The 17827-nt window shown below is 36.4% G+C and overlaps 1 protein-coding gene across 1 annotated transcript; it reads left to right on the plus strand.

The window, feature by feature from the left end:
- Positions 1-5904: 5904 nt before the first annotated feature.
- Positions 5905-6922, plus strand: LOC101352755 (olfactory receptor 5B3-like). Its single transcript, XM_004389346.2, has one exon. It carries the CDS (start codon positions 5978-5980, stop codon positions 6920-6922), a length of 945 nt encoding a protein of 314 aa, XP_004389403.1. The 5' UTR covers positions 5905-5977.
- The last annotated feature ends 10905 nt before the right edge of the window (positions 6923-17827 follow it).

The following is a 17827-nucleotide window of genomic DNA, read 5'->3' on the forward strand; positions in this document are numbered from 1 at the left end:
TATCTATCATCTATCTATCTATATCTATCAATCTATATGTACATATACATACACGTATACATATTGTGTTGTTGTCATTGTGCTGTTGAGTTGGTTCCAACTCATAACAACCCTGTGAACAACAGAATGAAACACTGCCTGGTTCTCCACCATCCTCACAATCGTTGCTATGTCTGAGCCTATCATTGCAGCTACTGTATCAATCCATCTCATTGAAGGTTTCTTCTTTTTCGCTGGCCCTCTACTTTATCAAGCATGATGTCCTTCTTCAGGGACAGGTCCCTCCTGATAACATGTCCAAAGTACTTGAGATAAAGTCTGACCATCCTTGCTTCTAAGGAGAATTCTGGCTATATTTCTTCCAAGACAGGATGCTTGTTCTTCTGGCAGTCAATGGTATATTCAATATTCTTCACCAACACCAAAATAAATGTATCAGTTCTTCTTCAGTCTTCCTTATTGATTGTCCAGCATTCACAAGCGTATGTGGCAATTGAAAGTACCATGGCTTAGTATTATATATAAGTATATAATATATACTTATATACATACACACACATTATATATATATACATATAATCTCATTATATAATCTTATTATATATAATTTCCTTATATATATATAATGGCAAGGATCCCTGGTTGCACAATGTTTAAGCACTCACATGCTAACGAAAAGTTCCCATTTCGAACCCACCCAGCATCTCTATGGCAGAAATGACCTGGGAATCTGCTCCTGTAAAGCTTACAGCCTAGGAAATCTTGCTGGGCAGTTCCACTATGTCATATAAGGTCATTATGGGTCAGAATTGACTCAATGGCACCCAATAGCATACATATAAACTCATAAAATCTTCTTGAAAATCTAATGAAGGATACGTTATATTATTATTTCCCTCTTCACAGATGAGAAGCTGAAGTTTGAATTTGAGGCCAATCCACAGAACAAATTTTTAACCATTACACTTGCTTGCACTAAATAGGGTGCAATAAGTTTGATTGGGAGTTGGTGCTCAGAGATGACTGTAGAGAAAAAGGAATTGCTGTATCTCATTTGTTGGAAAAAAATTCTCAGGACTGATCTGCAGTGTTAAGGCAAATGTATGTTTTAAAAAATGATTTTCATAAGAAGATTTATTGAGACTTTGCTGAGAAAGAGCAAAAAAACTAAATGAAATAAAAATAAAATTCAATTAAAAAATCTTACTACAAGTGCTGTCACAGATGTGAAACAATCTGGATACATTTTGTGAATACAAAATGGCAGAGCCACTTCAGAAAACAGTTTGTCCGTTTCTTATAAATTAAACATATACTTACAACGCTACCAAGCAATCCAACTCCTAAGTATTTATTCAGATGAAAAGTGAAAATAAAGACCCATTTTCACACCACACCCTATAGGCAAATGTGTAGAATGGTTTTATTTGTAATCACTAAACACTGCAACCAACACAAATGACCCTCAACTGGCGAATGGTAAACAGTGCGTGGTGTCAGATAATGGAATACAAATCAACAATAAAAAGGATGCCACTACTGATACAGGTAACAACATCGATGGATTTCAAATGTATTAGCTAAGTGAAAGTAGACTACAAATATTAGAATTTCATTTATAAGACATTCTTGGTAAAACTGTGTGAAGACAATATAGTTTAGTGGTTACAAGGGGCAGTGGGTGGAAGAAAGTGCCAAGAAACTCAGGGGAATTTATTTAGTTGATTAAGCTGTTCTATATTGTGATTGTAGTAGTGGTCACATGACCATAGACATTAGACTAAGTGTTAGAATTATACACCAAAAACTGTGGATATTGCTGTATGTAAATTATCCATAATTAAAAAGTGAGGGAAAAAGGAAGAAATGACAAGTAATGAACAAACGTGTGCACACTGCACTGAACACAGCCGTTTAGATTCCCATGGGCAGTATAGTTGCTTCTTCCATAGAAAATTGAGATGAGAAGCTGTAGATGCCCTCATGGAGGGCATTCACTGAGAGCTCTGGGTCTTTATAACTCCCTCCTGGTTTCCATGCATTAGCCTCTAAAATCACAACATCACTCCATGTGACATCAACTGCAGGAACTAGACTGTGTACAGAATCCCTTTGGTGATCTTTTATTAAAATTAATCCTAACAATTGTTAACACACATGCAGTCTACCCCCAAACTGAGTATTTGCAGTGAGTATTCAGCTACAGCCAGGGAAACACTCAGAAAGAAAAATTATATTGAATGACTTGAAAATAATATCTCCTTCATGAACTGTCTCACATTATCAAGGATAATCTCTCCCATCACTACATCTTTAACTAGATCAGCATAGTCCTTTTCATATAAGGTAATATTTACAGGTTCCAAAGATTAGGACCTGGTATCTCTAGAGACCATTGTTGAGCCTATTGCAGATTTGTTTCACTTATGCTACTGTATGTACATCACCCAGATTGCCTGGGGAGGGGAGGCCTCCTGTTACACATGGTTACTCAAAGTTACAGGCTACTGAAGGCTTCAACATAAGTAGCTGCACCTGCTGGAGCCTGCTGCCTCCTCAGTCACCATGACAAGAGATAACTGGAGGGTAGTTCATACGCTTTAACCCACCTAGACATGACGTATATTTGCTCTTCACAACCGTACTTCTGTGAACTATCTGGGAGACATATTTTATTACGTTTGTCTTACAAATAAGTAGGAAGTAAGTGACTCCTCCAAGAGGAGAGAAAGAATGCCTGCTATATGCAGGACTTCAACCCAGGTTTCTTGATTGCATGTTAATGTTCTTTACTCCATCTTTCACTGCGTTAAAGATCTTGGAACCTTTTGACCAGTACCTGAGAGACAGAGCTTCTCTAATAGTATCAATGCATTATCCCATGGCTGAACTTCTGATTTCAAACTCACAATTCAGAATTGCTTTTCTCTTTCTAAGAGAAATCCAGGTAAGCTTTTTTTTCATGTACAATTTTAATGAGTAGTGAAATTCATGTTAAAGCAGTGGTGAAGTTATACATGATATGAGTTATTTGATCCCAGAATATGATGTTGTAAACAGTTTTCTAAAAGAGTGAGGTAAGCCTGGAATATAAATGTCAAAACTTCCATCATACAGAATTAAGTGATATTTATGAAATATCATGTTGCTTTCCAAAAGAAGGTGATTTAAAAAAAAGAAAAGAAAAATAGGATATATGATGTTCTGATTGAGTAGGTGGTAATTTCATCTTGTTCACTATTTGTTGGCCTCTAATTAAAGGTAAGCACCTCTAAATGAACAGTAAAAACAAACAAACAAACAAAAAAAAGATAAAGAAAAGAAACGTGAGTAAAATGACACTTCTTTAAGCAAAAAAAAAAAAAAAGGGTCTTAGCAGTGGTTAAGCTTTCGGCTGCTCACCAAAAAATCAACAGTTTGAATCCACTAGCTGCTCCTTGGAAATCCAGTGGGGCAGTTCTACTCTGTCCTTTAGGGTCACTATGAGTCGAAATTGACTCAATGGCAATGGGTTTGGGTTTTTGATTTTTTAATTGAATAGCAGGATCCATACTCCATTTTTACCTTTATTCCGTAATCTCATCCTTATTATTACTAGCACATCTACAAATACTGACAAGTGAGGTGGCTAAATAGCACAGGAATTTTCTTTGGTCAGACGTGGACTTAAGCCTTGGATCTTGAATCTTCCTCAAACTATGTAATAATAGAGTATAACATAACTTTTTGAATCCTTAATGGAAGAATGGGAATAATAACACTACATAAAGTTACTCTGAAGATTAATTGAAAAGATGTGTCTATATACATAGATCGTCATTTGTTGTTGAAAATAATGTATGCTTAAAGTGGTTATGTGTTAAAGGTGGGCAAACATAAGACCTTAATAAACCAAGTATGTAAATTGAAGCTGTGAAAGGATTAGGAGGAAGATGGTAGAGAGTAGTGGTTAGCAGAGGATGGCTGTCCTCCCTAAGACTTCAAATTTAAATGAAAATGTAAAATGTCACATGTGCACAAGAAAAGATTCATATAAAAAGTTTGAGCATGCCAGCAGAACAGGTATGCAGGCAGAATGCACCTAGAATCTATGAGCTTTCAAACTTTGATCTCTGTGATTCAGTTATGGGATAACAATTATAAGAGAAAGAATGAGGTCAAGAAAATCAGACTCTTTGGACCCATGCTAAAATATAGATTTCAACCTAGAAATTAAATAAAAGAAACGCTTGCACAGAAATACTGGCACAGCCAGTGTATGGGCTGGAGGGCAATGAGAAACACTAGGGGGTAGGATATTTCAATGGACCCAGTGCGTGATGAAAGGCAAGTAGACAAGTGAGGCTACCAGATATTAAAAACTCACACACATTTTAGAGTCTTGCACGTCACCACCCATCTTTTGCAAAACCAACATAAAAGCCATCTTTACATCCTAATATTATACCTAGTGTTATACCTAACACTAACACTAATTGAAGTATTACATTCGGCAAATCTGCCACTAAAGATTTTTTAAAGCATTAAAAAGCAAAGATGTCACCTTGATGACTAAGTTCTACCTGACCCAAGCCTTAGTATTTTCTGTCACATCATATCGCATGTGAAATCTGGACAATGAAAAAGCAAGATCAAAGAATTGACCCATTTGAATTGTGGTATTGGTGAAGAATATTGAATGAATACACCATGTACTGCCAGAAGAATGAACAAATCCGTCTTAGAGGAAGTACGGCCAGAATGCTCCCTAAAAGACAGTATGAACAGGTGGGATCAATCACTAGAGAAAGACTCATACTTGGTAAAGTACAGGGTTCAAAAAAGCGGGAGACACTCAACGATTGACACCGTGGCTGCAACTGTGGGCTCAAACATACCTGTTATTGTGAGATTGGTGCAGGATCAAGCTATGTTTGTCTTGTTACACACAAGATCACTCTGAGTTGGAGACAACTAGTGATGCTTAACACCACAAACAACACTCATCAGGCTCTACTGGGCTCCCAATTTTACTCATTGTCTTTTATGCATTATCTCATTTAATTCTCACAATAATACCTTGAAGTAAGTCTCACTACCATCTTTATTTTATAGATGGAGGAAATGGAGCTCTAAGAAGTCAGGTTAGGACCAATGACTGCTAGGTATTAAATGATAGAGCTGATATTGAACACATATGCACCTTTTAACAGCACCAAACCTCTATTCCCAATGCTATGTATGCCCTTCAGAACTGTCTTGTGCTGCGGGTGCATGACCCTACTGCTACAGTTATACCACCATATATACTACACATGTATCTCTCAGTTTCTTAACTGTGTTATCCCAAACATAGAGTTTGGACTAATGGAGACAATGGATAATTTTAAATTGACTTAAATTCAATTTGATTTAATTTCAGTCAAGACCATTGAGAATTACATGTGCCTGGATCCTTAATATGGCTTTGCCAGTTAATATTTCTGTAAATTCGAATAAATTACTCAAACCTTTTGTGCCTCATAAGTTAGATGGGGATAGTAACTAATCAACCTCTTAGGGCTGTTGAAAGGAATACATGAATCTGCTTATAAAGTGTCTAATGCAGTGTGGGCACATGAGTGATATAAAGGTTTCCCTCAGCTTGCAAAAACTGAGTTGGAAGTTCATATCATTCCTGATCTGTCATCTAGGCCTAGTGACTGCATTTTCTACAGTTCAGAGTTAAGAATTTAAAAAATTTAAAAGTCAGGAGGTATTCCAAGAAGATCCTTAGGCTTTAACAACTAATAAATATATAGAAAACTTACGCACTAAATTTAAATGTCAAGCCCATGTTTTATGTATGGAGACTCTCGAAATACAAGTTATTGCTATAATGAAGAAGTGCACATGATATTTATACAGTTCAATTTCCCTGCAATCTCTTTTCTGTTTACCATTCTGTTCTATTATTCCTTCTTGATACAGGGCATCTCTTGATTACCAAATAACAGCAATGGAGAATCGAACAGAAATCACTCAGTTCATCCTGCTAGGACTAACCAAGACCCCGGAGCTTCAATTCCCCCTCTTTATAATGTTCACTCTCATTTACCTCATCAACATGCTTGGGAACCTGGGGGTGATTGTGTTGATTTTGACAGACTCTCGTCTCCACACTCCCATGTACTTTTTTCTCAGTAACTTGTCTCTGGTGGACCTTTGTTACTCTTCAACTGTCACTCCCACTGTGTTGGCTGGGTTCCTTTCAGGAGACAATGTCATCTCCTACAATGCATGTGCTGCTCAGATGTTCTTTTTTGCAGGATTTGCTTCTGTGGAAAATTTCCTGTTGGCCTCAATGGCCTATGACCGTTATGCAGCAGTGTGTAAACCCCTGCATTACAGCAACACCATGACAACAGGTCTGTGTGTATGTCTGGCTATAGGTTCCTATGTTGGTGGTTTTGTGAATGGCTCCATTCACACTGGGGTCACATTCCATCTCTCGTTCTGTATGTCCAACGTGGTCCATCACTTTTTCTGTGATGTTCCGGCAGTCAGGGTTCTCTCTTGCTCTGACAGACATGTTACTGAGATGGTTCTTGTTTTTACGGTAAGCTCCATTGTCTTTTTTGCTCTTATGGTTATCTTGATATCCTACCTATTCATATTTATAACCATCCTAAATATGCGCTCAGCTGAAGGATATCGAAAGGCTTTATCCACCTGTGCTTCTCACTTTATTGCAGTCTCCATCTTCTATGGGACATGCATCTTCGTGTACATGCAGCCCAGCTCCAGTCATTCCATGGACAAAGACAAAATGGCATCTGTGTTCTATACTATGGTCATCCCCATGATAAACCCTCTGGTCTACAGCCTGAGGAACAAGAATGTACACAGTGCATTCCAGAAGGTTATTGAGAAGGCAAAATTGTCTCCATGCTTAACTTTTTAATATAGTAGAATCCACAAGAATCTAGCTTATTCCCTTAATTTTCTCTGTGCAATGGCTCACACTTGAAGGACTTCAATGCACTTAATTCCTAAGGTGGTACACTTACTTCCTCAAAAGTCTATTCTCCAGAAAAAAGAAAACATTATGTCCAGAAATGTAATACATGAACAAGAATGGATAAGGTGGAACTTAAGGATATGTGGGTTTTGCTTTTCAAAAACCATTTTAATGACATTATATTTGTTCATATATTTTCTACCATACACCAGTGCAAGCATATATGTCCAACCGGGCACACAAATATCCACGCATAGAAGTATACGCAATGACCCTATGTGTGCACTTACATAGAATAATGGGAATTTTTAAAATTAGGTAAATGAAATATCACCACTTTTTAATAAAAGAAACCAATTTAGAAATCAGAATATAAACTCATGATAATGGTATTTGTTTCTCTGGCTGAAAAACTTCCAAGAGTCCAAAATGGGGAAAAAAATATGAATTTTTAATGAAAGGTATTTGCCCTTTGTTGACATATTTTATTCAGAGTTATATAACATATTAAAGGAATTAATTTTTCTGTCTTCACTAAATCATTTGGTGGAAACCGTATGGTGACATGATAATTTTCAAAAGGGAAAAGTTGGAGTGCATGAAAAGAAGATATATAATAAGAGCGTTTTTTAGCTTACCTGTACATGACTACCAACCCTTCAGATTTTGTAAAAAAATATTGAGAGTAATGAAAATATTAACCATATTACTTACTGGAAATGACATGAAATGGCTAATGCCAATCATTCATGGATACTTTAGTTCTGGTTGAGCTATATCATCTTATCACTCTCCTGCTCTTTGGCCTCACTCCATTCGTACTGATCCCATGCTATACCTGGACAACTCTACTCATGTTCCTGAGTCAGGGCTTTTTACCTGCTGATCCCTCTGTGGGAATGCACCTTCACTCCTTTCAGGTCTCTGCTTAAGTGTTGCCATATTATAGACACCCACTTTCTGATGCACACTGTCACCTTACCATTTTATTCTTCATAGTCTTGATGGTTACTCAATTATTATTATTACCTATGTGTTCAACTGTTCCCCTATCTGCCCTAAATAGAATGTACACTCCACAGGGGCAGTGCCTTTGTCTGCTTTACTAACAACTTCACCTTCAGTACATTCATTGTAGCCTGGTTCATGCTAATATCTCAATAAATATTTGTTAAACTAAGGAATAGATGAATTATCTAAACTTTGAGACTGTCAACACACTTGACTCACGGATATTTATAGCTCATTACCTATAATTTAATTCTGTAGGAAACAATTTTGCTGCATATCATGAAATAAGGCCATTTTTTGTTTTGTTTTAAGCTACATTCTCACTCAGTTCTTGCAGTTTCCCCTTTCAGATGAATGATGTTTTTGGAAACCAAACCATCAAGTGGATCATCTTAAACCATCTTAATTTTTTTTTTTTTTGATTAGGATGATTTCTCATAAAGTAACAAGTAATGAATGAAACGAATTCTATCCACCAAATCATAAATAGACAACATATTACGCTATAAGAAATTTCCTACATGATTCAACTTGCAAACTTCCTGCATAAATGCTGATGATTAGTTTAACTCCAATGATTCTAAATATTCAAAGAGAAAGCAATACTGACCATACTTAGCACCAATAAACATAATCTATCTCAATATTCTAATATCACACAGTAATTATGTATTTGATTTTAATCCTCAGATGGGCTCAATTCTATAATAAAACTACCCAAAGGACTTTGCACCCATGTCTTTCTTTTTTTATCTCTGTTGAGCTAATGACACACTTGTTATCACCTATGGAAGGAGTATCATCACGTGGAGGATCATAAGCCACACCATAGTCTGCAGGTGTTGGGGTCACCAAAAAAGGCATGACTCACACAGGCACTGGAAGGAATAGTTCTTTACTCACATAGAAAAAAGACAGCAAGATAAACTTCAGTAGTGGACATTGTTCTCCCATGGCCAGCAGGTCTCTCTGTATAGCCAATGCAAGGAGGTGGTCCGCATACACCCTTCTTGTGCTGCAGGAGAAAGACCCTATTCCTTCCCCACCCAGATCAGATATAGCAGTTAGGTTGACTAGGTGCCATACAATGCACATGCTTAGCTAACAGTTATGAGAATGTTGACATGTGTTCAGGAGAAGAAGCGAGTGATGTGCTGATAGATTATTACTTGTTACGGGATGTGTTTTGGCTCCAGATGCCAGAGAAAGGGAGTTAGCCCACACTTATACGCCATCCAAAATACTAGGCCAACACATCTTGACCTAAGCATAAGGTTCATTCATGGGTCACAAAGAAATGTGACAGGCTACACTCATAATACCACCTTCCACTACCTCTACAAAGTTAGAGACATTCAACTTCTAAGATTTTGCAAACTATGCCTGAATGTCCTAAGAGTCACACAATGATTTAGTGGGGACAGTGTGTTATAACTCAAATATCCCCCTCTGGCTCCAGAATCTAGAAATTGGTGACATTTCTTCTTGGAACCATTTTTAAAATACTATCTTAGATATATTTTTAATTTTAAAATAATTTTATTTATTTTTTCCTCTTTTTTATTGTACTTTAATGAAGGTTTACAGAGAAAACTATTTTCTCATTAAACAATTAATATACATATTGTTTTGTGACATTTGTTACCAACCCCATGACATGTCAACACTCACCCTTCTTGACCATGGGTTTCCTATTACCAGCATTCCTGTCCCCTCCTTGTGGTAGTTGTGGTTTATTAGTCCTTTGGACTAATATTTCCCTTGTGTCTTTGGTTTTCTTCATTCTCCTTTGCTTCAGACGGGGTGAGACCAGTGGAGTATATTAGATGGTCACACAGAAGATTTTAAGACTCCAGATGTTTCTTACCAAAGTAAAATGTAGAACATTTTCTTTATAAACTATACTGTACCAATTGAGCCAGTATTTCCCAGAACCATGGTCCCCACAACCCTCACCCCTGTAATTTGGTCCCTCAGGGAGTTTTGTTGTGGCTATGGAGCTTCCATGACCTTGCCTTGGACAAGCTGTGCTGGCTTCCCCAGTATTGTGTACTGTCTTACCTTTCATAAAAGTTACCACTTATCTATTATCTCTTTAAATAGTGCTTTTCCCTCCTCCATCTCTTGCCCTGCCTGGTAACCATCAAAGATTGTTTCTTTTTGTGTGTAAACCTTCCATGAGTTTTTATAGTAATGGTCTCATACAATGTTTGTCATTTAATGATTGATTTATTTCACTCAGCATAGTGCCCTCCAGATTCACCTATGTTGTGAGATGCTTCAAAGATTCAAAATTGTTCTTTATCATTGAGTAGTATTCCATTGTGTGTATGCACCATAGTTTGTTTATCCATTCACCTCTCGATGGGCACCTAAGTTGCTTCCAACTTTTTACTATTGTTAACAATGCTTCAATGAACATGGGTGTGCATATGTCTATTGGTGTGACAGTTGTTATTTCTCTAGGATATATTCTTAGTATTGGGATTGCTGGATCATATGGCACTTCTATTTCTAGTTTTTTAAGGAAGCGTCATATCATTTTCCAAAATCGTGATACCATTTTGCATTCCCACCAGCAGTGCATAAGAGTTCCAATCTCCCCGCAGCCTCTTCAACAATTGTTGTTTTCTGTTTTTTTAATTCTTGCCAGTAATGCCAGGGGTGAGATGGTATCTCATAGTGGTTTTGATTTGCATTTCTCTAATGGCTAGTGATTGAGAGCATTTCCTCATGTGTTTGTTAGCTGCTTCAATGTCTTCTTGGTGAAGTGTCTGTTCACATTCTTTGCCCATTTCTTAATTGGATTATTTGTCTTCTTTTTGTAGAGGTGTTGCATTTTCTTGTAGATTTTAGAGATTAAATCTTTGTCAGATTTGTCATACTGAAAATTTTTTCCCAGTCTGTAGGTTTTCTTTTAACTCTTTTGTTGAAGTCTTTTGATGAGCATAAGTGTTTAATTTTTAAAAGATCCCAGTTATCTACCTTATCTTCTGGTGTTTGTGTATTATCAGTTATGGTTTGTATCCTGTCAATGTGTGTATTAGGGCCTCTAGCATTGACCTTATTTTTTTTCTATGATCTTTATAGTTTTTGGTTTTTTATTTAGGTCTTCTATCCGCTTTTAATTAGTTTTTGTGTATGGTTTGAGGCATGGGTCCTGTTTCCTTTTTTTGCAGATTGACATCCAATTTTGACAGCACCATTTGTTAAAAAGACTGTCTTTTCCCCATTTGGTGGAATTTAGGTCTTAGTTGAACATCAGGTGACCGTAAGTGGATGGATTTACATCTGAGTTCTCAATTCTGTTCCATTGGTCAATGTGTTTGTCGTTGTACCAGTGCCAGGCTGTTCTGACTGCCATAGGTGTATAGTAGGTTCTGAGGTCAGGTAGTGTGAGTCCTCCTACTTTGTTCTTCTTCTTCAATAGTGCTTTACTTATCTGGTGCCCTTCCCTTTCCATAAAGTTAAAGATTAGTTTTTCCATCTCTTTAAAGAATGCTGTTGGTATTTGGATTGGGATTGCATTGTATTTGTACATTGCTTTGGATAGAATTGTCATTTTCACAATGTTAAGTCTACATATCAATGAGCATGGTGTGTTTTTCCATTTACGTAGGTCTCTTTTAGTTTCTTGCAGTAGTGTTTTGTAGTTTTCTTTGTATAGGTCTTTTACATCCCTCGTTAGATATATTCCTAAGTATTTTATTTTGGGGGCACTATTATAAATGATATTATTTTCTTGATTTCCTTTTCGTCATTCTCTTTATTGGTGTATTGGAATCCAGTTGATTTTTGTATGTTTATCTTGTATCCTGCAACTCTGCTGAATCTTTCTATTAGTTCCAGTAGTTTTCTCATGGAGTATTTTGGGTTTTCTATGTATAGTATCATGTCATTGTCAGATAGGAACAGTTCTTCTTCATTACCAATTTGGATGCCTTTTATTTCTTTTTTTTTGCCTTATTGCTCTAGCTAGGACTTTCCAGCACAATGTTGAATAGGAGTGGTGATAAAGGGCATATTTATCTTGCTCCTGTTCTCAAGGGGGAGTGTTTTCAGCCTCTCTCCATTAAAAATTATGTTGGCCGTTGATTTTGCATAGATGCCCTTTATTATGTTGCAAAATTTGCCTTCTATACCAATTTTATTGAGAGTTTATATCAGGAATGGGTGTTAGACTTTGTTGAATGCTTTTTCTGTGTCATTTGAGATAACGTGATTCTTTTCTTTCCTTTTATTTATGTAGTGGATCACATTGATTGATTTTCTAATGTTGAACCATCCTTGCATACCTGGTATGAATCCCACCTCGTGGTGGTGTATTATTTTTCTGATATGATGCTGAATTCTATTGCCTAGAATTTTTGCGTCTATATTCATGAGAGATATTGGTCTGTAATTTTTTTTTTGTGTGGTGTCTTTGCCTGATTATGGTATCGGGGTTATGCTGGTTTTCTAAAATGAATTTGGCAATACCCCTTCCTTTTTTATGTTTTGAAATAGTTTGAGCAGTACTGGTGTAAGCTTGGAAAACTTGGTGGTGTAGTTGTTAAGTGCTATGGCTGCTAACCAAAAGGTTAGCAGTTCGAATCCACCAGGCAGTGCTTGAAACTCTATGGGGCAGTTCTACTCTGTCTAATATGGTTGCTATGACTCAGGATCAACTTGACTGAAACAGGTTTTTTTAATGGGTGTAAGCTCTTCTCTGAACGTTTAGTAGAATTTTCCATTGAAACCATCTGGGCCAGGGCTTTCTTTTTGCTAGGAGTTTTTTAAATTATCTTTTCAATCTCTTGTTATGATCTGTTCAAATTTTCAACTTCAGTTTGTGCTAGTTTGTGTAAATAGTGTGTTTCTAGAAATTTGTCCATTTCCTCTAGGTTTTCAAGTTTGTTGGAGTATAGTTTTTTCATAGTACTCTGTTATGATCCTTTTTATTTCAGTTGGGTCTGTTGTAATGTCCCCCATTTCATTTCTTATTTGGATTGTGTCCTCTCCTGTTTTTCTTTTGTCAATTTGGCCAAAGATTTGTTGATTCTGTTGATCCTTTCAAAGAACCAACTTTTGCTCTTGTTGATTTTATTGTTTTTCTATTCTCTATTTCACTTATTTCTGCTCTGATGTTTATTATTTCCTTTCTTCTGGTGACAATGTTACCGCAATAATGCAGATTGGAGCCACTTGCCACAATAGCCAATTCTGAGATAGGGGTGAGGTGAGCAGCAAGATGTTTATTATATATTGATATGTAGGAGACGGAGGGGAATAGATTCCTCCAAAAAACCCGTCTCCCCCACTGGAGATCGGCTGAAGTCTTTTATAAGGACAGGATTATGGATCTTTTGTGGTAGTTTCCCCTTGAGGTGATGATGTCTTAGATGAGCTAACCCTCTACTGGTATTCTTAGAGGTTATCTGGTGACATCCTAGGAGATTATCTGGCGACATCCTGCTTTTTCTTGTCACAAGATGGGTGCTTTGTTTGGTTTTTCATTCTTAGATCATTACCACTTGTTTTCCACCCTCCACAGAGGAACATTGGTTAATCTTAAACCTTTTTGTAGAGACTGGAACTGGAGGGAAAAGTCATGAGACAACGTGGTGGTTAGCAATGGGGAGTAAATAATAGTTATCCAGGCCTATGTAGCCTCTTCCAACAGTGGACTGCTTTTCTGTTCTCTATTTGTTCAAGTTGTATTGCTAATGCCTTGATGTTGTCCCTTTCTTCTTTTTTCATGTTTGCATCTATTGCTATAAATTAACCTCTGAGCACTGCCTTTGCTGTGTCCCAAAGGTTTTGGTATGATGTGTTTTCATTCACATTTGATTCTAGGAATTTTTTGATTCTGTCTTTGATTTCTTCTATCATCCAGTAGTTTTTAAGCAGAATGTTATTTGGTTTCCATATATTTGATTTTTTTCCCCTTGCTCTTCCTGTTATTAACTTCTACTTTGAAGGCATTTTGATCAGAGAAGATACCTTGAATTATCTCAATGTTTTGGATTCTGTTGAAGGTTGCTTTGTGGCCTGAGATGTAGTCTATTCTGGAGGATGTTCCATGAGCATTGGAAAAGAATGTGAACTTTGCTGCTGTAGGATGGAGTGTTCTATATATGTCTATGAGGTTAAGTTGGTTGATTGTGTCCATTAGATCTTCTGTATTTTTGTTGAGCTTCTTTCTAGATGTTCTGTCCTTTACTGAGAGTGGTATGTTGAAGTCTCCTACTATTATTGTTGAACTATTTCTCTTTTCAGTGGTGTTAATTTGTTTTATGTATTTTGGAGCCCTGTCATTGTGTGTGTAGATATTTATTATGGTTATGTGTTCATGATGGATGTCCCTTTAATCATTATGTAATGCCCTTATCTGTCTTTTATGGTGGATTTTGTTTTGAAGTATATTTTATCTGAGATTAGTATTGCCACTCCTGCTCTTTTTTGGTTATTTGCTTTATATATTTTTTCCATTCCTTGATTTTTAATAAATTTATGTCTTTGTTTCTAAGATGTGTCTCTTGTAGACAGCATATTGATGGGTTCTGTTTTTTAATCCATTCTGTCACTCTCTGCCTCTTTATGGGTGCATTTAAGCCATTTACATCCAGTGTGATTATTGATAGGTGTGAATTTATTGCTGTTATTTTGTAGTGTGCTTTTTTTTGTGGTGCTGATTTTTTTTTTGTTGTCGTTGTTCCTCTTACTCTCTTGTGCTGAACTCCTTTTGCTTGTGGATTTTTTTTTTCCATTTCTTTCATTTTTGTAGATTTTGTGTTTTCTGAGACTTTATGTTTTTCATCTTTATTTTGATGAGTAGGTTTGTTTGTGGTTACCTTGAAATTTACCCCTATCTTAACTAAGTTTGAACTCATCTTTTATTACTTAATATTGCCTTGAGTTTTTCTGCACTTGAAAGTTCTATACCTGCACCATTTATTCCCTCTTTTATTGTTCTGACGTTGTCATTGACAGATTAACCTCTCTGGTTCCCTGTTGTAAATTGTTTAGTTTTGTTTTGTCCTTGAGAGTTCATTACCTAGGTTGGTATCTGGCTGATGCGATCTCATGTCCCAGATTCAGGCTGTTGTCCAATGTTGGTGGTTCTCTAACCAAAGGACTCCCTTTAATAATTCTTGTAAGGTTGGTTTCATTTTTACATATTCCTTTAATTTCTGTTTATCTGCAGATGTCCTAATTTTGCCATCATCAGTGAGTGAGAATTTTGCAGGTTATATTATTCTTGGTTGGCAATTTTTTTCTTTCAGGGTTTTCTATATGTCATTCCATTGGCTTCTTGCCTGCATGGTTTCTTCCGAGTAATCAGAGGTTAGATTTAGTATTTCCGCATTGTGAATTTTCGTTTTTCTCGAGCTGCTCTCAGTATTCTTTATTTGCCCTTTTTTTTTTTTTATAGTGAGTGTGATTATGATATAGCTTGGTGTTTTTCTTTTGGGGGTCTATCCTACATGTGGTTCAGTGAGATTCTTGGATGGTCAGCTTTTCTTCTTTCATGATCTTAGGGTTAGTTTTTTGTCAGTGAATGTTCAATGATCCTCTTTGTGTTTTCTGTTTTCTCTCCCTGTTCTGGAACTCCGATTACATGCAAGTGTTTGCTTTTGATTGTATTATGCATTGTTCTCAGCATTTCTTCATTTCCTTCATTCTTTTCTCTGATTTTTCCTCAAACAAAGTGATATCCAAGGATTTGCCTCAATTTCACTGATCCTGTCTTCTATTGTTTCAAATTTGCTCCTAAAACCTTCTAAGGCACTATCCTTTTCTGAAATCTTGTTGTTTTTTGGATTTCTAATTGCTTATTTGTATGATTTGTAGTTGTTTCTTTATTTTGACATTTTGTTTCTGTATTATCTTCTTGAATTATTCCATTGTTTTGTCTGTCTTTTCCTTTATTTTGTCCGTATTTTCCATAATTTTGTCTATGTTTTCTTTATTTTTATCTGCATTTTTCCTTCATCTATTGGAGAGCCCTGAATATTAGATTTTTGAATTCACTATAAAGTAGTTCTGGTGGCTTTTATTCTACTGGAAAGTCATCTGGTGTTTTATTTTGGATGCTTTCTGGAGCTATCCTGTCCTGTGTTTTTAATATGTTTTGATATTTTCTGCTTTCTTCAGGACATTCAGTAGTTATTTTCCTCCTTTAAGTGATTGTAGATTTGTTTGTTTCATCCTGTTGTTTTTTTTTTTTTAATTTGGTTTTGTCTGGAGAGGTGGGCTGGGCATTCTTTGTTGTTTACTCATCTGTGGGCATGATACTTCCCATCAACTTGTCCAATTGAGCAGGGCCGGTGACTCAGCTATTGTTCCATAGGGCAGGTCTAGCAGAGGAGGGGGATGGGGATGCGTGTTTTGTGGCATGTATTGGGGCCAACAGGGCAGGACTTGGGGGCAGTGCACAGGGGGGTCCGGTTGTCTGTACTTGTGCCTCTCAGGAGTGCTGTGCTCAGTGCACAGTGTAGATAGGCAGGAGGGAAATGCTAGGATGTGATGTGTGACGCTAACTGGGTGTGGGAAATTAGAGACAGAAGAAAAACAGAAGCCAAAAACAAAAAAATAAAAACAAATAAATAAAAATTAAATTAAAAATACCAAAAAATTAATAAAAATGCCCCTAGGGAGCCCATCATCTCATTTTTTAGAAAAAAAAAATCCCCATGCTTGATCTGCAGTGTTAAGGCAAATGGCTATTTTAAAAAATGATTTTTATAAGGAGACTTATTGAGACTTCTTTGAGAAAGAGGAAAAAACTAAAGGAAATAAAAATAAAATTCATTTCAAAAAACCTTACTAACAAGTGCTGGCAAAGATGTGAAACAATTTAAATATAGTTTTGGTGTAAATAAAAAATGGTAGTGTCACTTCAAACACAGTTTGTCAGTTTCTTATAAATTAAACGTATACTTACAACATTACCAGCTATTCAACTCCTAGGAATTTATTCAGATGAAATGTGAAAACAAAAACTTATTTTGACACAGAATACTTTAGGCAAATGTTTAGAGTGGTTTTGTTTGTAATCACTAAACACTGCAACCAGCACAAATGACCCTCAATTGGGAAATGGATAAATTAGTGTGTGGTGTCCAATAATGGAATACAAATCAACAATAAAAGGATGCCACTACTAATACAGATAACACTATGGATAGATTTCAAATGCATTATGCTAAGTGAAAGAAGATTACAAATATTAGTATTTTATTTATATGACATTCTTGGCAAGACTATGTGGAGACAATATAGTTTAGTGGTTGCAAGGAGCAGTGGGTGGGAGAACTCTGGGACATTTGTTTGGTTGATTAAGCTGTTCTATATTGTGATTGTAATAGTGGTTACATAACCATAGACAATAAACCAAGTCTTAAATTATACATCAAAAACTGTGGATATTGCTGTATATAAATTATATGTAATTAGATAGTGGGGGGGAAGGAAGAAATGACAGCAAGTAATGTACTAACATGTGTGCATATCCACCTAGGTCCCCATTGGTAGTATAATTTCTTCTCTCATAGAAAATTGAGAAGATGACCTGTGGATGCCCTCATGGGGGGCATTCACTGAGAGCTCTGTGTCTTTATAACTCTCTCCTGGTTTCCATGCATTAACCTCTGAAATCACAACATCACTCCATGTGGCCTCACTGAAGAGACCAGATTGTGTACAGAACATTTTTGGTAATCATTTATTCATATTAATGCTAACAACACACATGCAATCTACCCCTAAACTGAGTATTTGCAGTGAGTATTCAACTACAGCCAGGGGAACACCCTAAAAGAAAAATTATATTGAATGACTTGAAAATAATAACTC

Source organism: Trichechus manatus, unplaced genomic scaffold (assembly GCF_000243295.1).
Source record: "Trichechus manatus latirostris isolate Lorelei unplaced genomic scaffold, TriManLat1.0 scaffold00240, whole genome shotgun sequence".
NCBI lineage: Eukaryota > Metazoa > Chordata > Mammalia > Sirenia > Trichechidae > Trichechus > Trichechus manatus.

Excerpts from the sequence above, each read along its gene's own strand:
- LOC101352755 (XM_004389346.2), top strand. The coding sequence starts at position 5,978 with ATGGAGAATCGAACAGAAATCACTCAGTTCATCCTGCTAGGACTAACC.